The 21,528-nt window shown below is 41.1% G+C and overlaps 1 protein-coding gene across 1 annotated transcript in view; it reads left to right on the plus strand.

Moving 5' to 3' along the window:
• The window catches only part of LOC142379790 (exostosin-1a-like), a 44,971-nt gene that overhangs the window by 12,904 nt on the left and 10,539 nt on the right, over positions 1-21,528 (plus strand). The window contains exons 2-3 of the mRNA XM_075465059.1: positions 18,933-19,026; positions 21,275-21,382. Coding sequence (XP_075321174.1) covers positions 18,933-19,026; positions 21,275-21,382 — 202 coding nt within the window. The remainder of the gene's footprint in view (positions 1-18,932; positions 19,027-21,274; positions 21,383-21,528) is intronic.

A 21,528-nucleotide genomic window follows, 5' to 3' on the forward strand; every position in this document is an offset into this window, starting at 1 on the left:
TTCACCAGCACCAGCAGAATAGTTATTTTATCTTGTAACTCATCTGTGGCGAGTATTGACTGTGACAGCAGACACAGAAAATGTTTGCCCACTCATTTATTTTCAGCTCTCACATAGAATTGCAGTCAATTAACAATAGCTCGTGAAATATGTCATTCGTTCTTTTAAGTGGACCATTTGTGCTGGTTAACATTCATGGTTACACTCAGTCTATGGCACCTAAAATAAAAAAAAACTCCTGCTGTACTTCCTCTCACCGTTCTATACTTATTTGAAACAATCCTACAAATCTACCTCCTGGTTCACCGTTTGAAAAATGGCGTGCTTGTGCACATTCGCACATGCATAAACTTGCTCACATGGCCCTTCATCACACCCACGCAAAAAGACAAATTGCTTCAAAATGGACTCATTCCAGGCATATCCCAGCCTCAGCAGCCAGGTTTTATCTAAATCCCTTTCCCAGCATGATGGATATTGGATCAGATCAGTCAATCAGTCTGTTTTCTGATCTGAGATACCTCTTTGTGGTTGCTTTAAAAGAAAGGAAGCTGTCTGTGACTTGAAAGAGGTTTTCAGATTAATGCTAAAAAAATTAAAGAGAGAAATGGATAAAAACAATTTATTTCAAGCTATTGACTGATACACTCTCGTATTTGCATGCCTGCACAGACGCTCGTAATCCCCTCAGTTAATTTCAAGCTCCCCCCCCCCTGTTTTTGCTGATAAGATGTCCATCTGTTTAGCTCTTCTCTGCACTTCCATGTTTTTTTTTGTTGTCTGTTTTCTCCATATCTACCCTATCTTTCATCGCTTTCCCTTTTCATTTGCCTCACAACCCTCTTTTCCTTTCTCAGTTCTCCTCCATTCTTCACTCTAGTTTCCTCTCATGTCTGACCTACTCTGTGTCATTCAGTCCTCCTCTTTTGCTGTCTACCTTTTACACCCCTCTCTCTTCTTGCATCCGTCCACCATGCTTACCCCAGGAACGGAGACATTCCTGACCAGGACTTGTCTCTCTGTCAGAATAGATTCTGTGCTAGCATGACCAGCCTGGCTCTGTGTCCTAAAAAAGTCTACAGACTGTCTGACAGCATTCCTTCAAGAGCAGAAACCATGCCACCAAAAACAAAAAAAAAAAAAGGTTTTTCTTATTCTTTCAGTCATTTGCCAGAAGTATGTATTGACTGACCTGTGTGTTCAGCAGCCTCTGACCCAGTTAGAGGCTAATTGGGGGACTTAAGTGGAAGTGCAGTATACAGACAGCGTAAATTTATATTTCTCTCAGTCTCTCTCATCTATTGCCAAAGGGTTCGCTGGATAAAGCTGTGATGTAATTTGACCCTAACTGTCTATCAGACATGTTTATATTTCCTGACTTTAGAAGTCAGCCCTGACATTCCAGTGCATTGGACTGTTCCATTAGCAGCAGTCTTTTTTTTTTTTTTTTTTTTTTTTTTTTTATCTCCAAGAGCCCTGTGTTCTTGTTATGGTATCCAGAGAACACTTCAAAGCATCCTACTCATCGCTCTCCTCAAGCTGATGGACGGCCGATTAGGGGTGTGGAAAAATCCTCCTGCCAAACCCCTGAAGGTTTCAGTCAGTGAAATTTCCCAGCTCCTCTTTTAACTCGTACGCTGGGATTAATCGACTTGATTGGATCACCGTGTGTATTTGCAAAATCTGCGTACGACACCATTTTCTGGCAACGTGAAAGATGAAAGATCTTTGTGTTTTGGTCGTCGTGTTTAGAGAGAGCTTAAAGTAAATGGAGGCCGGTAAATGGGCAGAGGGAGAAGTGATAAGATCCAAAGCGATAAGATTCAAAGCAGAGTAATCAGGTGAATTAACCTGAGGTCATTTAATGTGTTGGAGCTGTAGACCCCCCCTCTGTGTGTCTGTAAATGTTTTATAAAGCTCTCTTTGAACTCATTAACCAGGGAGAGATGAGTAAGCCCATTGTGCCTTGAGGAAATAAGTGAAGACTTTGTTTTTCAAAAGGACATTTTAGGGCTAACATTCTGAGCTCCACTGACTCAGGGTAAAGCTCCTAATGCTTGTTAAACACCATTAAGCAGCGATGTCTATTCTTGTGCCATTAGAAAATGTCCTCTTTTCTATAAACCTGATTCACTTTTCTCTGCTAATATAAATGAAGAAACTGACCCTGCATTCGACCGCCTTTGCTTTTGTTATGGCCTCATTTTTCTTTAGACAATCCTGTTCTCATTAACCATGAGGCATAGATCATCAATTAATGTTGCTGATTAATAAATGGAGTGGATTCTTCAGTGGAACCTCTCTATTTAGTCATTTCCGTAGGTGTTAGAAATTGTATTGGAGCGTTGGAAATCTCTCTACACCACATGTTTTCTCAGTGTATGACTGACTATGGCAGTGGCCGCTTTTCATTGGGAAAGAATAGCTGGAGTTTTAGGTCAAACTGCAACCTCAATTCTGCATCATCCTTCAGCCAATTTGGGTGACAATGCGACGTGTTTTGCCAACACATCTAAACAGCTTTATTTCAGCGAGAAATGAACAGGGTGAGAAGTCTGCTGCCATCCACTTCTTTTGTCTAAATGTTAGGCCCTCAAACCTGCTCGAGGGGCTGTTTGCCGGCACTGTTCAGCAAAGTTTCTCATCTATTATAACTGCAGGTGAAACAGTCAAGATTAACTATGTCATTAAGACATAATAGTGCAGTGAATTTCATTCATGAGAGGCTCGGCCATTATTCTGTAATGTTCCGCCCGGAGGCTCCTGACTATTTTAAGCGATATAACATTAAGCATATTAGTGTCACACTCTTTAGTTATTTTGGTCCCTAATTCTTGTATTATGTCTATAGGTTTGACTGGGTTACATTGCCAGAATAAGAATCCTAGTGTGACCTGAATCCAGACATCAGTGTTTCCCACACATAGACTAATTTGTAGCGGTGCGCCACAGATTCAACACCGGCCGCATATGTAACATTTATATGTATATGTAACATATAAATTAACTACAATTGAAATTCTGAACAACATAATCAATTTATCTAAGTATCATCTTCCCCAACACTTGTATCCCCTTTTGAATGTGGTATCTCCCAGCCCTCCCTCCCTCCCACGAGATGACGGAGCCTGGAGGTCAAAGCTGATGTTATTAGCGGGATTTTTTGTTTGCTAATTAATGTAAAATATGAAAAGGAAGAAGAAAACTTTCGATTTATTTATCACCAAAAAAAAGGGCAGGTGATGATGGGTCCAATGTTGCCCCAGCGGCGGAGGAAGGAGGACCAGGTAGTGAAGGCGGGATTCAGACTTAAAGGGGATAGAGAATCAAAATCATCTTTTTCACGTTTTTGGTGTTAGTTCTGAGTCTCCCCGCTGTGGGGAGTACACACGAAGTGCCAGCAAGTGTCAGAACCTCTGTTTCAAGTACTCCCCCTTTTTGAATATCCCCCAGAAAAAGTGCCAATCCATTATCATTTTCCTCCAAATAAGACCGTATGTCTGCCCTAATTTGCTCGACAACTGATTTATTGTTTAATATTCCCACATTCAACCTCCATAGTGTATCTTTCTGTCTACAGTTCAGGTGAATCTTCAAATATATGGCACTATGGTTGGACACATCTGCCACTCCAATCCAACAGTCTTGTATTATATCTCTATTGTCTGCATAAAAAAAAGAATCTATCCGGGAATAAACAGAATGTGACATTGAGTAATGACTAAAATCCCTCCGCAAATTTAATTACGTTAGACATCAGTATTGCTACTCCTCTTTTCCGAGCATTAGTATGTGAGCTGTAAAAGGTGTTCTTAAAACCAAATTTCTTTAATTTCTCATGTTCTTCTTTAGTAAGATGAGTTTCTTGTAGAAAGTTTATTTGCGTCTTTTCTTTTTTAAGCTTGGACATTATTTTAGCTCTTTTTACTGGGTTTCCCAGGCCATTAACATTCAAATAAAGAAACTTAATTATTTCTTGTTTGGTATCCATAAATCACATTTGTTGTGTTAACTTTGTGATGCTTCATCAACAGGCTTTCAGTTAAACATTCAAGAACCATCAACATTTTCAGTAACTGTTTAAAACTTGTTTGAACTATGTACAGAAAATGTGACCTCCATAAAGAGATATCAACAACCCTCCTCTTCTGCTGACTCTCTTTTTGATTTGAGGGGGAAAACCTTACATAAAGAAAGGGTCCCCATCCAGTAAGGAAATTTAACCCATATAGGATTAATATGCTTCATGACTCTACGACTCGATCTCCTCTGTGCGTGTCAGAGCAGCAGTTATCTTCTCATCCTGTTCTCCAATGTCCGTGGTTATTTTGGCAAACTTCTGATCGATGTCTCCCTTGAGTTCTGTCAGTTCATCTCTCATTTGCGCTGTAATTTCGTCTTTGTATGTTTTTAGGTCCGTTTTCATTTCGTTTTGCAGGGTTTGAATTTGTTTGCTAATGCCGTCCAAGCTGCTTTGAAATGAGTCCATGCTAACTTGTGGTGTTAGCTTGCTCTCGCTAACCTCTAGTGTATTTCTTTGCTTTGGGTATCCGGGTTCTTTTTATTCTTATGTTTTGTTGATGCTCCACTCATATTCTCAGTTTGAGTTTGTCTGCGTCTACGTCTCGAGTTTTAGTGGAGTTTAGGGTGTTAGCGTGCGGGAGCTCCTGACTTAGCAGTGTTTCCCACATATGTGAAGGCAATGTGTGGTGGTGAATTTAAAATTCTTCGAAATAATTCCTTCGTTAATAATTGCTCACACAGAACTTTATTGTATTAACCCATAAGAGCCCAGACCCATTTCTACTAAAATGAAAATTAAAGGGGTTATAACACAGACTAAATAGACCACATAGAACCCAGAATTTTTTTCCAGAATACCACCCCCTACTGTCAGAGATCTGTAATGTGACATAGGCTATATGTCACATTGGGACTTAAGAACCTGGATAATTTCTCCATCAAGGAAAATTATGGGGGACGTAAGGATGTGTGACACCTGTGTCACGGTGGGTGACACAGGTGCGGCTTATCTGCAGATATTCACATCTTCATTGTAAACAAATGAATAACATAGCTAATTACACTGGTGGGACTGTTCAGCTGTTTCAGACTGATACCTCCGGTTCAGGCTGGTCCTCATCCTCAACACGCACTTCTCTTTTTCAATCGCGGAAAATATTTTTCAATACTCATCTGGATTGAAGCAGCAAACATTCAGTGTAAGAGTTTAAAAAAACTACTTTATTTGATCTGCTAGTGTTTAGACCTCGACAACCCAACTACATTATTTATTTATTTATTTTTACGACAAACTTGCAACTAGTTAACTTTATAAAGAAGGCGTAATCGCTTGTTTGCTACGGGACGGGACGGGACAACATTGTATTTAAAATATAAAATATTTTTATAGGACTTTTTCATGTGTGATTTTATAAAGGTGCACGTGATACCAACCTTTCGTGAATTTCGCCAGCAGTCTTCTTTCGGTTGAGCCAGAGCTATAGAGCTAATCTAACGCGACGCTGAAGCTAGCAAGCTTCCAGGGAAGCACGGAGGGGAGGGGCTGTGTGTGTGTGTGAAGGCTATGCGTAAGAGACGCGAGGGACAGAGAGACTGAATAAGAGCAGGGAAAGGAAATGCAGCTTAACAAATACGAGTATTTTTTAAAATAGCGTTAAAAAAATAATAATATCAAAACGCAATATGTGGCGGCCGGTGTTGAATCTGTGGCGCACCGCCACGAATTAGTCTATGTGTGGGAAACACTGCTTAGGCGTCCATGCTGCTCGCCTGTCCCACCGGAAGTCCTCATCCTCAGCCTTGGTGAAATCATACTGTTTTATAAAAACTTTCTTACTCTTATCTTTCTTTTATGTTATGTTTCTTGAGGTCTTGTCTTGGCGATGTGCTTATGTGCATTTTTCAGAGAAGTAGATTATTCCATTTTTGTAAATGTCAGCTTTGCTGTCCGCAGTTGATATCCACCGATCATTAGATCTTCCTTAAGCACATATGTATAAAAGTGGTCAACATATAAGCACAAGTTTGTGACAAATCACAGAGGCCAGGCGATACGTCTGTTCTCCACCTTTCACACGAATACTGACATCTTCACTTGGTGTCACTGACACTCTTAAGTTTGACGGGGAAGCTGTCCGTGGCACATAGAGTAATCAGATCAGGGGAGATGAAAAAGTTTTCCTTCGTTAGTTCCGAGTCACATGCTTTGCACTGGTCCTTGTAATGATCATCGCTCACTGCTTTGGCAAAAAGAGAAGCGGTGGTGTCGTTGTTACCTGGAGCTGGCAGAAAATAGACATCACCCAGGCTTGTGATGTTGCTTTCAGTGGGGTGACACTGGTTACATCTGGTTACTTTGTTGACACGAAGCCTTGACATAACTCCATGTTCGTTCAACCAGGACATTAAATGTACCAAAAAATCTACGATGTCATTTGCCTCCCCCAGTCGTAGTAATGGTATCACAGCACTTAACTCCCCCAAACCGGGAAGATCTCTTTACGAGAGAAAAATGTTCCTGGGTTGTTAAGGGCTTTTAAAAATAGGTTGTCCAAATTGTGGGGTTGCTGGAAGAAGTCTTGAAACCTCTGTGGAGCTCTGACAGAGTTTCGTCTTTACAATATTCAGATTTAGAACACCCTGTAGCGTTGCATTCATCCAACAGTTCTTAAATGAGTTGGAGAACTTGCATAACTGCATGTCCGGATCAACAACTGGATCTGTTGTGGTGTCCTCTGAATCTAATTCTGGTGTGCCAGCAATTATTCCCTCCATATCTGGAGGATTTTGTTTTTCTTTGGTGTGAATTTGATCATCTGCAGGCTTTGTTTTCATAGAAGATTCTGCAGGTCCTGCAGAGATTTCGCTGTACCCATCTACTTTGTTTGGTTTCCTCCTCTAGAAAGTATGGTTTTAGGAGTTTCCTCACAGCCTTAATGAGGCTCACAGCCTCTGGAGGACTTTGTTTTTCTTTGGTGTGAATGTGATCATCTGCAGGATTTGTTTCCAAAGAAGATTCCGCAGGTCCTGCAGAGATTTTGCTGTATCCATCTACTTTGGTTTCCTCCTCTGGAAAGAATGGTTTTATTAGTTTGCTCACAGCCTCTGGGGGACTTTGTTTATCTTTGGTGTGAATTTGATCATCTGTAGGATTTTTTTCCCAAAGAAGATTCTGCAGTTCCTGCAGAGATTTTGCTGTCTACTTTGGTTTCCTCCTCTGGAAAGTATGGTTTTAGGAGTTTCCTCACAGCCTTAGTGACCAAGGCTATGTTTAAACATTCCGAAATGTATTGTTGCAATCTTTGCAAATAATGTATATAGTTTAGCCTAACCCAGCCACTTGGATGCAGTCAGCTCAAACAGGTGCCGGTCCCAAGCCCGGATTAATGGGGAGGGTTGGCGTCAAAAAATAGCCTTCTTTTCTTGTCACTCAATGGATGAGATGGACCTGCTTTAATGAGTGGTGTGGGTGTACGTACGTGCGGGCGCACCGGAACGAGGGGGCACGGTTGGGATGTTTTGCCCCTTGGCCCTGTCCGCAATTGTTCCGCCACTGACTGTACTGCCCTCCTAATGGTGTGCATAACCAAAATTAGACAGCCAGCCAAACTCCCTGAATGATCAACGCGAGAGTCAGGATGTAGCGTCTCAAGCTCCAGGTTTTATTGAAGACTCTTGCGTCAGACAAGGTGTAAAACTGAAATAATAACAGAAATATGCTCAACTGAAAACCTCAGCTGCTTCCATCAACCACTTGTAACCAATGCGGGCTTGGCACATGAATATGATTTGTTATGGCGTTGACATATTTGGAGAAAATTGGGATTCTATTATGACTCTTGTGTTACACACTCCTCAATGTACTGTCCAATCTTGTGCAAATAACACATGCACTCTGTCACGTTTGAAAAAGAAAAATTCAAATACAATGAAGGAATACCCCGAGGTTGGTTTTACCTCAATTGTTGGGTCTCCCTTGAGACGTCTTTGGATCAAAATTTACCCACCCCCCCACTGCATGTAAAAGCAGAAAAAAACTCCCTCACTGATCTTATTTGATTACTTTTTAAATGCTAAAGCTGTGATTTTAAAAAGCCTTTGAAGCTTTAGAGAAACAATTCTTATATGGACATGTGTCTACCTTTTACATCTATTTGCTACTCTCCTTCACTCACCTCTCATCTAGGCTGCATTTGAAAGCACCCAGTACTCCTGATATAGTGGGTTATAGAGGAGCACGCTATTTTTTTTTTCCAAATAGTATCCAAATGAGTTTTACCTGTATGCTATAGTGCACTCAAAGGATGCAAAATAAAAAACATATACAATACAAAGAATAGTGTTGAATAGATTAATCACAAGGTAATGCACTCCATGATAAAGAAAAAAGCTGGTCATCAAGCAGACCTCCATCAGCTCTAAAACCTGTCATACAAAAGAATTCAGTTTTGGCATAAGAATAATGTGATAAAGGGAACGACTGATGCTAACAGCAGACAATCCCAATGCAAACACCTCAAAATAACTGGTGTTTTATTTACTGTTACAGAGCTGGAGTGTTTAATTATGCGACAGCAATCTAACCTTTCAAAGAGCTGAAAAGAATTATTCGAGCAGCTTTCTACATAAAACTCCCTTGTAGTCTGTCATGCTGCATGTCAATACAGCTGACTGTCAATAATGTCCTGCTTATTTACCTACGTTAACTTACAAGCCAGTAATATCGATGCTTTTTACCATGCACTACCAAAAAAAGGCTCCAAAAAGTGTGGGTACTCTGAACTGCTGTTCGGTGCATAAGCACAGACAATAGTCAGGACACGTCCCCCCACCCTAAGGCGGAGGGAGGCTACCCTCTCGTCCACCGGGGTAAACCCCAATGTACAGGTGCACAGCCGGGGGGCAATAAGAATGCCCACACCTGCTCTGCGCCTCTCACCACGGGCAACTCCAGAGTGGAAGAGAGTCCAACCCCTCTCGAGGAGGCTGGTTCCGGAGCCCAAGCCATGTGTCGAAGTGAGTCCGACTATAGCCGCTTTCGGACTGTAGGAACCTTTGGCAGTTCTAATAACCTTTTAATCCGCGGGGCCGTTTTCTCCCGTGTTCGGACATACAGGAACTCGGGGCTTTCTCCCTTAGTTCCTATAACTATTTAGCTCCTTCTCCGAGGTCGGGTCTTTTCATGGTTCTTATAGAACTAATCTAACGGAGGTGTGTGGTGGTCGGTAGCTACGCCCCATGTCATGCTATCACGGCTGAAATGTCTCCTCATAAGACACAACCGGCGGGTGTTTAATAAGTTAACTTACACTGGTCTCATTTGTCTGCAGCGCTCTGCTCTCCTTTCTTCCTTCATGAAATAAAAAAGTATCTCCTGACTTTCTCTGTGAGCTCTTCCAGCCTCGATATTAGACGCCTGATGTGATTGTCCATGATTAATATCACCATCATGCAGACCATAAACATGGTGGCCTCCCCGCTCTCCATATTAGCTTCTTGGTGGTGTTTTTTCTACTCTCCTTACTTTTACCGTTTTGTTTTGTGTTTGAATGTAGCGCTAAACGGCTAACGGCTAACACGTCACTGAAGCAGACGGCTGCGCGCGGCGCATCAGTCCCTATCAGGTCCCGACTCATGCGAATGCAGACTGAAACAGTTCCGCTGGGGAAGGATAGTTATCAGAACGAAATTCGAGGAGGGTAGTTCTGATAACTACTTTCTTAGAACTGTCTGTCCGAAAGCGGCTATTATCTAGCCGGAACCGCTCAGCCTCGCGCACCAGCTCAGGCTCCATCCCCTTCAGAGAAGTGACGTTCCACGTCCCAAGAGCCAGCTTCAGTAGCCGAGGATCAGACCGCCAAGGATCTGTGCTCCCGTGGGTTCTCTCGAGGTACTCCAGCTTCCTCCCACCATCCAAATGCATGTCAGGTTAATTGGTGTCTCTAAATTGTCCAAAGGAATATTTCTTATTCTTATCTTTCTTCATTTTTCGGGAATCACTTTTTTATCGAGCTTTGATATACTCTGCCTGTTCAAGAGATGAGTCTTCTTTCTAACTTCGGTTTTAACCGCAGTTCAGTCCTGTCTAACATGAGAAAGGAGCGATTATGAATCTCATCTTTAAGAAAAAAGTGATGGGAGTCTTCCAGAAAGGTTGAAGTTTTTCCCTCCCCTGGCCTGTCGTCGATCATTACACGCGTCTTCATCGCAGTTTGCAGCTTTGGCAGGAAACAAAGCAGCCCAGCCGACAAGGATCTGGCTGCGTCTTGAGTTACTAAAGTTGCTCTGATGTGCGTTGATATCAAAATGAGGCTTCGTGTGTGTTTGTACTGTGTGCAACATTCTCACTAGTGCTGGGCGGTATACCGGTTCACACCGAATACCGGTTTATAATTTCGTTATGATATGAATTTTTAATATACAGCCATACCGTTGTATTTGATTACACAACGGGGGGGAATGCTGCGTCGCGCGACATTGTTTGAGACGGGACCCTTTTCAGTGTTGCGCTTCTAAACACGCATGTTTACTGTCTATGGGTGCGAGGTGGTAATAAGCACTTGCGTTACGTGAAGGTGGATAGCAGTGTTTCCCACACAGGCTGTGTTCGAAACCGCCTACTACATACTACATACTTGAAAACGGCATACTCATCGATCAGACAGTATGCAGAGCGTTTACACACAGTGCACTTCACTCCTGCCCGAGCCGACATCAGCCGGCTTGAAAAGCTGATTTCGCTTAAGCTATAAACTCTGTAAATATATAACTTTAGCAACATTTGAAACATTTTCAGGCGAGAAAGTAGTCATTTAGACCCCCAAGGTGTTGAAAATCTGACAAAATACCGGCTATTTACAATTTTGTTCCCACGAATTCGCCGCTAGTAAAGCTAGCCGCTGTGAGCAACGCACTTCCGGTTTCGCCGTTTTGACTGCTCTCGTCCCGTTAACGGAATTTGACCGTTCAAATGGCGATGGACGACGTCACGTTACGTTGCATCTTGGGTAGTTTGAGTGTGTCAAGTAACCTCATGATGAATACTCAACATTTCGGCGAATCTAGTATGCATCTAGTGTACATCCGGGAACTTAAAAAAGTATGACTAGTAGGAATAGTAGGAAAAGTAGGCGGTTTCGAACACAGCCACAGACTAATTGGTGGCGGTGCGCCTCAGATTCAACACCGGCCGCCACATATTGCGATTCGTTATTATTATTATTTTTAACGCTATTTAAAAAATACTCGTATTCTTTAAGCTGCATTTCCTTTCCCTGCTCTCCCTCCGTCTCTCTGTCAGTCACGCGTCTCTCTCACATAGCCTACACACACACACACACACACACACACACACACACACACAGCCCCTCCCCTCCCCTCCGTGCACACCGCGTGTGTCTCCATCAGCGATATCATCCCTGGAAGCTTGCTAGCTTCAGCATCGCGTTAGATTAGCTCAACCGAAAGAAGACGGCTGGCGAAATTCACAAAAGGTTAGTATCACGTGCAACTTTATAAAGTCACACATTAAAAAGTCCTATAAAAATATTTTATATTTTTAATACAATATTGTCCCGTCCCGACCCGACCCATAGCAAACAAGCGATTACGCCTTCTTTATAAAGTTAACTAGTCGCAAGTTTGCCGTAAAAAAAACAAAAATGTAGTTGGGTTGTCGAGGTCTAAACACTAGCAGCTGTGAATCAAATAAAGTAGGTTTTTTAAACTCTTACACTGAATGTTTGCTGCTTCAATCCAGATGAGTATTGAAAAATTTTTCCGCGATTGAAAAAGAGACGTGCGTGTTGCAGTGTTAATTTCGTCAGCTTTTTTTAATTTAGTCTTAGTCTTAGTCACAATGTCGAAAATCAATTTTAGTCTTAGTCATTGCCTTCCCAATTTAGTCTTAGTCTTAGTCATAATGACGAAAATCAATTTTAGTCTTAGTCAAATTTTAGTCATTTTAGTCAACACTGTACATAATAGAACTTCTCTACACACGACGGCATGATCAATCATTATCATGCAGGTTGTTTTGTTGTCCTTGTTGTAAACGAAATTGCTCCAGCTCCAACAAACCGTATACCGGCAGGTGAGCTAAATGCTACAACTAGCATACACATGGCCAGTTACACATCAAAGCAACAGAAGCTACGGCTGCAGCAACCTGAATACATTACATGAACAATATATACAGCCATACTCACGTTTCATTTACGCACACACCACTTGCCGGGACATTAATCAACAGCTCGATCTTCACTCTGTCGACTCAGAGCACACACCTGTTCTAACCGAGCACCGACAGTTACGCTACATGACCAGCAGGGGGCCGCTCCGCTCTGAACTGACCAACACAATACATCTATAAACGTAACAAATCTCAACTTTGGAGCCTTTTCTACATCAAGAAACACTTATATTAACTATTTCAAATTACAAATTAATTATAAACAATTAAATTTGTTAATGTCCATTCGTCCATGGCTTGTAAATTTCGTCTTCATCATTTTTTATTCTCGTCATATTTTTATTTTCTGGAAGCATTTTTGTGCGTCTTCGTCTCGTCATCTTCACGGGTTAAAGGGGCGTTAACGAAATATTTTCGTCATCGTCCTAGTTGACAAAATGAACACTGGCGTGTTGAGGATGAGGAGCAGCCTGAACCGGAGGTATCAGTCTGAAACAGCTGAACAGTCCGACCATTGTAATTAGCTATGTTATTAATTTGTTTACAATGAAGATGTGAATATTAATACAATAAAGTTCTGTGTGACCAATTATTAACAGAGGAATTATTTTGAAGAATTTTTATTTTTATTTCAGTGTTTCCCGCAGCGCATTATAGTTAAGGCGGCCGCCTTAGCAAACTCGCACTGCCGCCTTGCCAACGTTCCCATTTAAAAAAAAAAAAAAAAGTTTTTTTTTTTTTTTTTTTTTTTTTTTTTTTAACCGAAGTAATAATGCTTTGCCAGGCTCAGACATTAAAAGACAGCATTGATAACATTGAATTGCGACACCTACTGGTTGATAATGTAAATAGTTAACAATGTAAATAAAAAAGTGTTACAGCTCTTAAACAGCTTCGTTATTGCTCTAACAGCCCCCGTCCCATTTATTTTAATTCTGTTCTCAATCTGTAGAAAATGCTGTGGACACCTAATTATGCATGAAAAAAAAATACCGTGATATAGCGTGATACCGTGAAAAAATACCTTGTTTTGTATTTTTGGTCATACCGCCCAGCACTATTTCTCACCATGGATTGCTTTGGCTGCTCAGGACTTGGATACAGTGTACAGTTGTCAGCTGCTGTTTTTCCTTCTTTCCTTTTCTCATCCGATGACACTCAGCGTCTTTCAGGCTGAAATTCCTCTGGCCTCAACTCCCGGTCCTGGCAACAGCTAACTGCTTATCAATGTGGCTCAACTGGGGATTTGAATAAAAAGCAGGAAATGATATATGAACTTGCTATAGGGTACTAACTTTTGTTCTACCTGAAGTTTAGCTTGAGAGAATTCTCGTTGATTTATAGATTCCTTGAGAGCGTGCATTGATTTGCACATGCATTGATTTGCACATTCAGTTCTAGCTGAGACAAGTTATGCTGGACTCATTTGCATCATTTATTGGCAGCCATGGGTGGTTTTACAGGTGTGGTGATGGTGACTGGTAAGATGCTTTCCGCATCAGTTATACCAAAACTATGTGGTACTATTTCTTAATGTAAAGAACAACAATCAAAGCTTTTCTCTGTAGAGATCCTGATTTTGCAGGACACCTTAATAATATCTGTTGTGTCTCTTAATTTTATAGATCCATTTTTTTTTTTCTCAGTGTTCTTCCTTCACCACCTGCAGCAGTTGTCTATTTTGTACTTTTATAATGCACATTGTTAGCATGGGCTGGGCTAAAATTTGCTTCCCCTTTGGTCCACACTTGGTGGAATATGGCTTTGTAACATAATTGTGATCTTCGTTTTGTTTATTTTTTCCGGCTTAAAGAATTTCAGAAAGTCAAAAATGCAATATTCGAATCAAGATGTATTCAATATGTAGTTGATTTATTTAATGCTACGCTGTATCAAAGTCTTGAAACCAATCATTCAGACCATAAATTCACTGTTGGATTGTTTGCTGTGGTAACACTTTAAATGAGAAGTTAATGAACACAATTTAAGGCACTTGCGTGTTGGGTTCTATTTTCCACTTGTGGACCACATCCTTGGATGGGGCTCTTTTCTATGTGGGTCCTCTGTCAGTTGTTTTATTGTAAAGGTCTTTGGTCTCTGGGAAAGATTATCAAACAAACACTTTGCCTCTGATTCTCCTCCAGCTTTTGACAAAGCACGCCACGCATTTCCTTTTCACACCATCCATTCTTGTTGCTAGGAGACTGGTTGATCCTCTTTCTTGACCCCGGCTCACTTATTGTTGTTATTTTCCTTTTCAGAATCGTTCTGTTTCTTTCCTGCTTCATTGAATAGATAACACGTGATTTCTACTGATGAATAAATAGGTTTAGATGCGGATGCCAGAAAAGCAGGTTTCTCACAGCAATAAAAATTCAGGATTTGTCAAATTACTGCCAAGCGCATTTGTTTATTTATTTATTCATTTATTTAGTGAAAACCTTGAAAACTGAGACATGTACCAGCATAAGACAGCTTCTGTCTTATGAAAAAAACAATGCTGCATTAGCACAATTTCTTTTGTTTTTCTTGTAGATGGAGACGAAATTAGAACTAGGTCATATGCATACATTTTTTTAATATTACTTGTGACCCTTTTGCATTGAGGTTAATGTCAAAGGAGTTAACTTGGATGTTAGTTCCTTTTATGAGCAGCTGTCAACTCAACTTTTCTTACTCGTAAGGGATTTCTCCGGAACGTGCTGTTCAATTTTCGGAGGTTACATGACCATTCATTACCTCATCCTCACCACTTTGAGTGAACGTTTCCAATCGTTACATATCTGAAAAACGGTCTTTTCGTAGCTCTGAATAGCTGGTTTCTATTACCCTGCCAAACTCACTGAAGATTTGTTCTTTTTAAATTGTCTCCACATTATTCTGTCACTTGCAGACGTACACACGTACACACACACACACACACACACACACACACACGCACACACACACACACACACACACACACAGTGGTCATATAAAAGAACTGCCATTTATAAAAGATTGTCATTACTGACCGCTAGCTAGTGGATGGTCAGGAAATGTTAACAGTGTGGTTGCCCAACGAATAGTTGGTCGAGGTTTAATCCTCAGTGGATGCGGCTGTGTTCGCCACACGAATTCTTTCACGCTGAAGCATTGCATGGAGCTCTACAGCAGGCTGTGTTTTTGCATTTTCGTCTTATTGGTTACATTATTTCAAGGTATGAGCCTCGCATGAATAAAAATTAATTTACATCATAACAGTTTTTGATTCGCCTGCGCTATGAGTGTCAAATTAGTGCATTACAATCATTGTTTTCCATTATGTGGAGAAATAGGACACTCCGTGTCATGGTTGTTGCTGTAATAATAACCCTTGTAAAAGCCGTATGTTGTGTAGTTATTCTGGCATTCCAGCTTTTTAAATGGGATGATCAAGAAGTGGCAAAAAAGACTTGCTTAAGCTCATAACATTGACTTTGCGATTACCCTCTGATGGCCAGCCTGGTGTGACTGATGTGCTCATAGCAACCATCTGGGCTAGGAGTGATGAAAATATGGGACACGGCAGGATTTAACCTCCTATCATGCTGAATTAATTGCTGCCATATGACATAGTTGTTAAATGCAGGGTAGAGACTTGTCCACCGACATGTGTCCTGTTTTTGTTATCGCAATGAAATTACTCTTGAACACCAAAATGCATCGTTCTTCAAAGCAAAAACAGGAGAGCAGACAGAAACTGCACACCAAAGTGGAGCTGGTTCAAGCAGACGACGGTTGTGAGCGTTCATCTTTAACATCTATGCTGACATGCAGTAGTTTGCCGTGGGAGCGCACGGGCTGCCATCTGGTCGAGAGAAGACGACTGCTGGGAGATGAACATCTGGTCTTCTGACATTACTGACATTAAATATGATTGATTCAAGTTTTACACCCGGGTTGACCCCCAGATTTGGACTTGAAACTTGTGTTTTTATAGGTTTGCTAAATGTTATTTATGTGACTTTGGCTTGATGATTGGGTTGTCATCCTTAATGATGGCCTATCGTATGAGTGATGGGGTCAGACTGATGAATCAAGTTACTTGTTCTGAATGGATGCACATATCAGAGCAGAGCATATGTGTCCATTATAATTTATTTCTTACTATTTATGGCCCAACATTATTTTTTTTATCATCATTAACTCCGAGCTTAATGTTTTCAGGCTTTTTGTGTCTGTTAATCTGATCCAAAGTCCCTGTTGTGACTGTTTAATTGTAGATGGCAGGAGCAGTCTGCAGAGGGATTATTCAGATAGATATTTGATCATCATTAAAGCTGGTGGAACGTTGCAGTTGGTCATTTGTATTGTGCTCATTTGTGTCTCCGGTGCTGCAGATCTTTTCAACTAGAGGCACTAATACTGCTTATTTATGGCACAATAGCCTGAGGTCATGTGAAAAAACAAAGCAAAAAAGTTTTTGCAAATTGAAGAAATGAATCTCTTCCTTTTCAAAAGGAAAACAAGTTCCAGACCATTGATCTATGATCCAGATTAGACTGATAAGAATAAAAATGATCGTGTTGTCCTGCATGTCAATAACTGATACAAAACGGAGCCTTTTTTTTTTTTTTTTCTACTTTTTAAGATGTAGTTGCATTATGCAGACACCTGATGTACCACGAACATGCCGATTGTCTGATTCCATGGTTAAGTTGGTTGATTGTCCTCTAGTCAGTTTGAGATTTCTGCATTTCATTAAATGTAATGAGACAGTCAAATGTTAGTGGTCTTATACACACTAAGCCCTTAATCAGACATTGAGCATGTCTTAGGTGTCGGTGAACGGTGTCTGCCTTTCCTGTACTTTTGGTGTGTGCGCCCCTTTGCTGTCGCCTGACTCTGTCAGCGTCTTTGGGGCTGATCCAACTCTAGAATCGCTGTCAGTGAAAGAGCTCACTTTTATCAGTTGTTTGGCCTCGCAGTCTCGGTGCAGTCTTTGGTTTCTCGAACTGTCTAATTTAAAGCACTACCAGGAAATCTGTCAAATCTAATCAGATTTTAGGTTCTTGCTGACTGGAAGTCATCTTTACAGCGCATGTGCTGTTTTGTTTGCTCAGATGCTGGTGACATGAGGAGACCCAGCAGGGGGCCTCCCGTCTCATGTCTGGTTGGTGTAGAAGAGCCTCAAGTGTGGGTCCTCATTACTTCCGCTGTGCCAAGTGAGCTGTGCCGTAGCCAGCACATAATTTGTTTTAATGTTGAAGATTTACAAACTTACGGCATAGTTGAGTGATGGTTATGTTGACGTGATACTGTACATGCATAAGAACTGAGAGGATGCCAAACGGACAATATTTCACTGACAGATGTTTGTCAGACTTGTATATCAGCTGTAGTTAAACAGTGCCATATTCATAGTATGGGTTTCTTTGAATTTAGAAGGGAAAATTCTACATTGTATATCTACAGTACATATCTACATATATCTACAGAAAGTTGGGTGAGATACACAGTATTAAAGTGGAGATACAGATACTTGTGTCACCATCAAAGACGTATAATAATCCTCTCCTTTTTTCAGTTTCATTGAGCTGTGCACATTTAGTTTCCCTGCTGAGTCTTCCAAGCTTGAATTCCTCCAGTTGTTTTTAACTATTTAAATGGTCACCATTGGTTTTAGTGAGTGACAGCTTTGTTTGGATTTACTGAGTGTTATTTCCCTTTCATCCTCTTCTGTATCCAGGTTGTTAGATTTTATGCCTTTGAAAAGCTTGCTGGCAGAAGTGCTGCAGTTACATCGATGCACTGAGGTTTTCGGAGTCGAGATGACAAACCAGTTTTTTCCCCCTAAAATGTTGGACTGCACTGAGAGCAGCCTGTGTTGAGGCACTCTTGACAGCCTTTCCTGTCTTTTCTTTTTTTCCCTTTTTCTTTTAACACAAGATCACCCCCTGATCTTTTGTCTAAATTCTCTTCTTGTCAAAGTTGGATCCAGTCAGGAGGTCCTGAATTATCCTTTCCTCTGAAAAGTATTGATCAATTATTTTTGTGTCATTGTCACCAAAAGATTAAGTACAACTGTACTTTTATTTTTTTCTCTATACTGCATTGATATGATAATAACTCTGCTCTGTTTTAAGTTGCACTAATAGTATTTGTCATAAAATGTAGAGGCACTGTTTCTCAAAAAATGTCCCAAGTCTTGAGCCCCTGGATCATTTATCTGTTTTGGTCTACAAACAAAACATGGAACAATTAAATTATCCACGCTTTCACTTACTTCACGAAACCCAATGTAATGGATAACGAAGAGAGACAAAACTGCACCCTTTTTTTGCTCTCCCTGTCCTGCATAAGTATAATATTATCAGTGAAGGAATTCCAAGCAGCTTCTTAATCAAAGCAGGTGTTGACTGAGGTTGGGAGTGGATGCAGGAAGAGTGAGAGATGTGCAGGTAAGAGGCCAAAAGTGCTTAAAGATGGGAGGAGAGAGTAGGAGGAGAGGGGGGAGGGGGTCCAGATTAAAGATAGGATTTTTCCAGAAAGTACTGCTACTTTCCAAGAATTCCACAACGCGGTGACTTTTCCATTCCTCCTTGTGCGCTCCAAATGTTTCTGTTTTATCTTACATGTTCTGTATGCCCTTACCTCACAAATCAACCGACAGATCAAATACCACTGTGCTTACATGCACACCCTACATTCTGTGTTGTTTTACTTCATCAGTTTCTTCTTCTGTGGTGTAATGCAGGTATGACTACAGAGAGATGCTGTACAACTCCACATTCTGTCTGGTACCCCGAGGTCGCCGGTTGGGCTCTTTTCGCTTCTTGGAGGCTCTACAGGTCAGTGATGTTGCCCATTACTGTAAAGTAGCATTGTTATTAATAGTATTTTATCTATTCGTTTTCCTTTTTTAAAAAGAAATGATGGCATGGCTCACATTCGAGGGCAAACCCACGTAGATTGCAGAGGCTGTGCTGAAGGGGCTTCAGCCTTCGGGTTTTCAAGTGTTGCCATCGGTTTGCAGTTGAAATGTGAAATCTGACACGAGTGAAACCATTTACGAAATCTTGTGCTGCAAAACCCGAAAGCTCTATGAAAAGCTATTAATGAGTGGCTTTAACATGGAAAAATGAGGCACTAGTCACTCCCAGTGGGTCTCTCACCCACTGCCAGTCATTCAGTTGTTGTGCAACCGTGTTTCTTCTGCTGCCTCTGACTCACTGTCCTCTTCTGCTCTCGCTGCCACCTTGTCTCTCTTGTTGTTTTCTTCCTTTCAATGAAAGCTTGAAATCTTATTCTCTTCTCAATTTCTTTGCGTGTTTGGAACTCGATCCTATTGAATGAATCACAGCTTTTAATATGTTTTTTTTTCCTGTTCTACCAAACGTACTTAATATTTTGGGTTGTTACATACACATTCTGCACTTGGTATTCCTTCCTTTAAATACCTTTTTCAGAGAGTCTCCCTAATTCATGATGGTGCTAACCATATGATACTTTTTGCATCATTGACAAGACCCGTATACTTGCTGTAGCTGTTCAGAGAGAGTCTTTGTCGAGGCTCCCTCGATTACTTTAATGTAGAGCTTCGCCAAATGAATAGTTTCACTTGAGTGGGATGTGATGTAAATTACCTTTCTCTGCCTTTTTCACTGTGAGAACAGATACGGGCTCCTTGAAATATCAGATGAAATAAAAGGCAAGCTGTATTTCAAGTGCTCAAGTGCTTTTTCAAATAAATTTGTTCTTATGTAACAAAAATTGGCTTTATTACTCACATAATTCCCTCCTTGCCAGTGGTTCAGTCGAGAGGCTTTGCTAATAAAGAGATTTCATGTGTTTCTGTATAGCTGTAATTACTCCTCGTATCGGTTCTTGAAGGAAAACAGGCCAGTGAAGAAGACTGTTCAAGTGATCATAGCCAGTGATTAATGGCATGCTTTTGTGAACACGGCCTCGTGATGATATAAAAAAATGAGGATTCTCTCAAGATAATTGCTGTGTTTGTTTTATTTGACCCGGTACCCTCCAGTCGGCATTTCATCGTTAGAAAGTTGTATATTTTGCCATTGAAACAATTAGGCTGCAGTTTCAGTGATGATGTGCTTTTTAAGGGTTGAAAAATTGAAAAGAAAAGAAATCTGAAAGAAGTGGGGCGTCAGTCTTTGGTTTTAAGTGCAACCGAAATTGGCTCTTAAATGCTTCGTTATACTTCTACGCATTAGTGATGGAGATATTATTCTGAAAATAAATGACTCGTCTTCAATGTGGCACAGTGTGTAGACAGTTAGTGTCTGACCTCACAGTGAAAAGGGCAAAATTGTTTTTAGAAGAAGCTCACCGATTTGGGGAGTGATGCAGAGTAAATGGGCAACAGATGAGTTGGTGTAATGCAGGCCAAAGTCATGGTGGGATTACCTTTCACCCATGCAAATGAGCAAAATGTCGGGAGTTAATCAGACGCGGGTTTCTTCATGTTTGTTCCATGCTTGTTTTTGATATGCTGAGTAAGGAGAGGATTGGACTACAGTGGATCTCGAGGGGATTGCCTCTGTGAGAGCAGATAAGCAGGTAAAGCGTGGCAGCCTTTGAGCAGATTGCTACCTTTGCTAATGACACCATGGAGATTAGATGAGCACAGCAGCCTTCTGATGCAGGAGTGTTTGTGCCCGGACGTATGCGTCTGTATGTGTTGTGACCAATCAGGGAATGGTATCATGCTTAGCAGATTATAGAGCCGGTCACTGCCGGCAAGAGGCCGCCTGTGTTATCCAGTCCACATAAGCACATATACACACACACGACAGAATGGATTTGTAAGGACATGCATATACACACTTCAGTGCAAAATTATTAATCTCTTAGAAAAAGGGGGTTTAATTGTTCTGGTATGTTCCACTGTATATCGGCTATTTCACTGTGAGCATAATATGAAGCTGTTCTTCTCAGTCACTTTGAGCGACGGTCATCAGTGGTTCTGTCATTTCTGAACATATTACCTGTACAGCAGACATTACATCATCCCACAAGCAGCTCATCTGCTAACCGACAGTGTGTTTTGTGTTTTACGTGACGTTACACTTACAGGCAGCTTGTGTACCAGTGATGCTAAGTAATGGCTGGGAGCTTCCCTTCTCGGAAATCATTGACTGGAATACAGCAGCCGTGATCGGGGATGAAAGGCTGCTATTACAGGTACAAACCTTTTGCATAACCCAAGTTCATTTAAACAGATGCCACATGTTTGGCATTGTAACACTCTACTGTTGAATTACAAGTTCTATTTTGTATGCGCTCTGCCGTCTGACAGTCTTATGGATACTCCTACCAGTTTGGTTATA

This window comes from Odontesthes bonariensis, chromosome 5 (genome assembly GCF_027942865.1).
Source record: "Odontesthes bonariensis isolate fOdoBon6 chromosome 5, fOdoBon6.hap1, whole genome shotgun sequence".
In the NCBI taxonomy this organism is placed as follows: Eukaryota; Metazoa; Chordata; class Actinopteri; order Atheriniformes; family Atherinopsidae; genus Odontesthes; species Odontesthes bonariensis.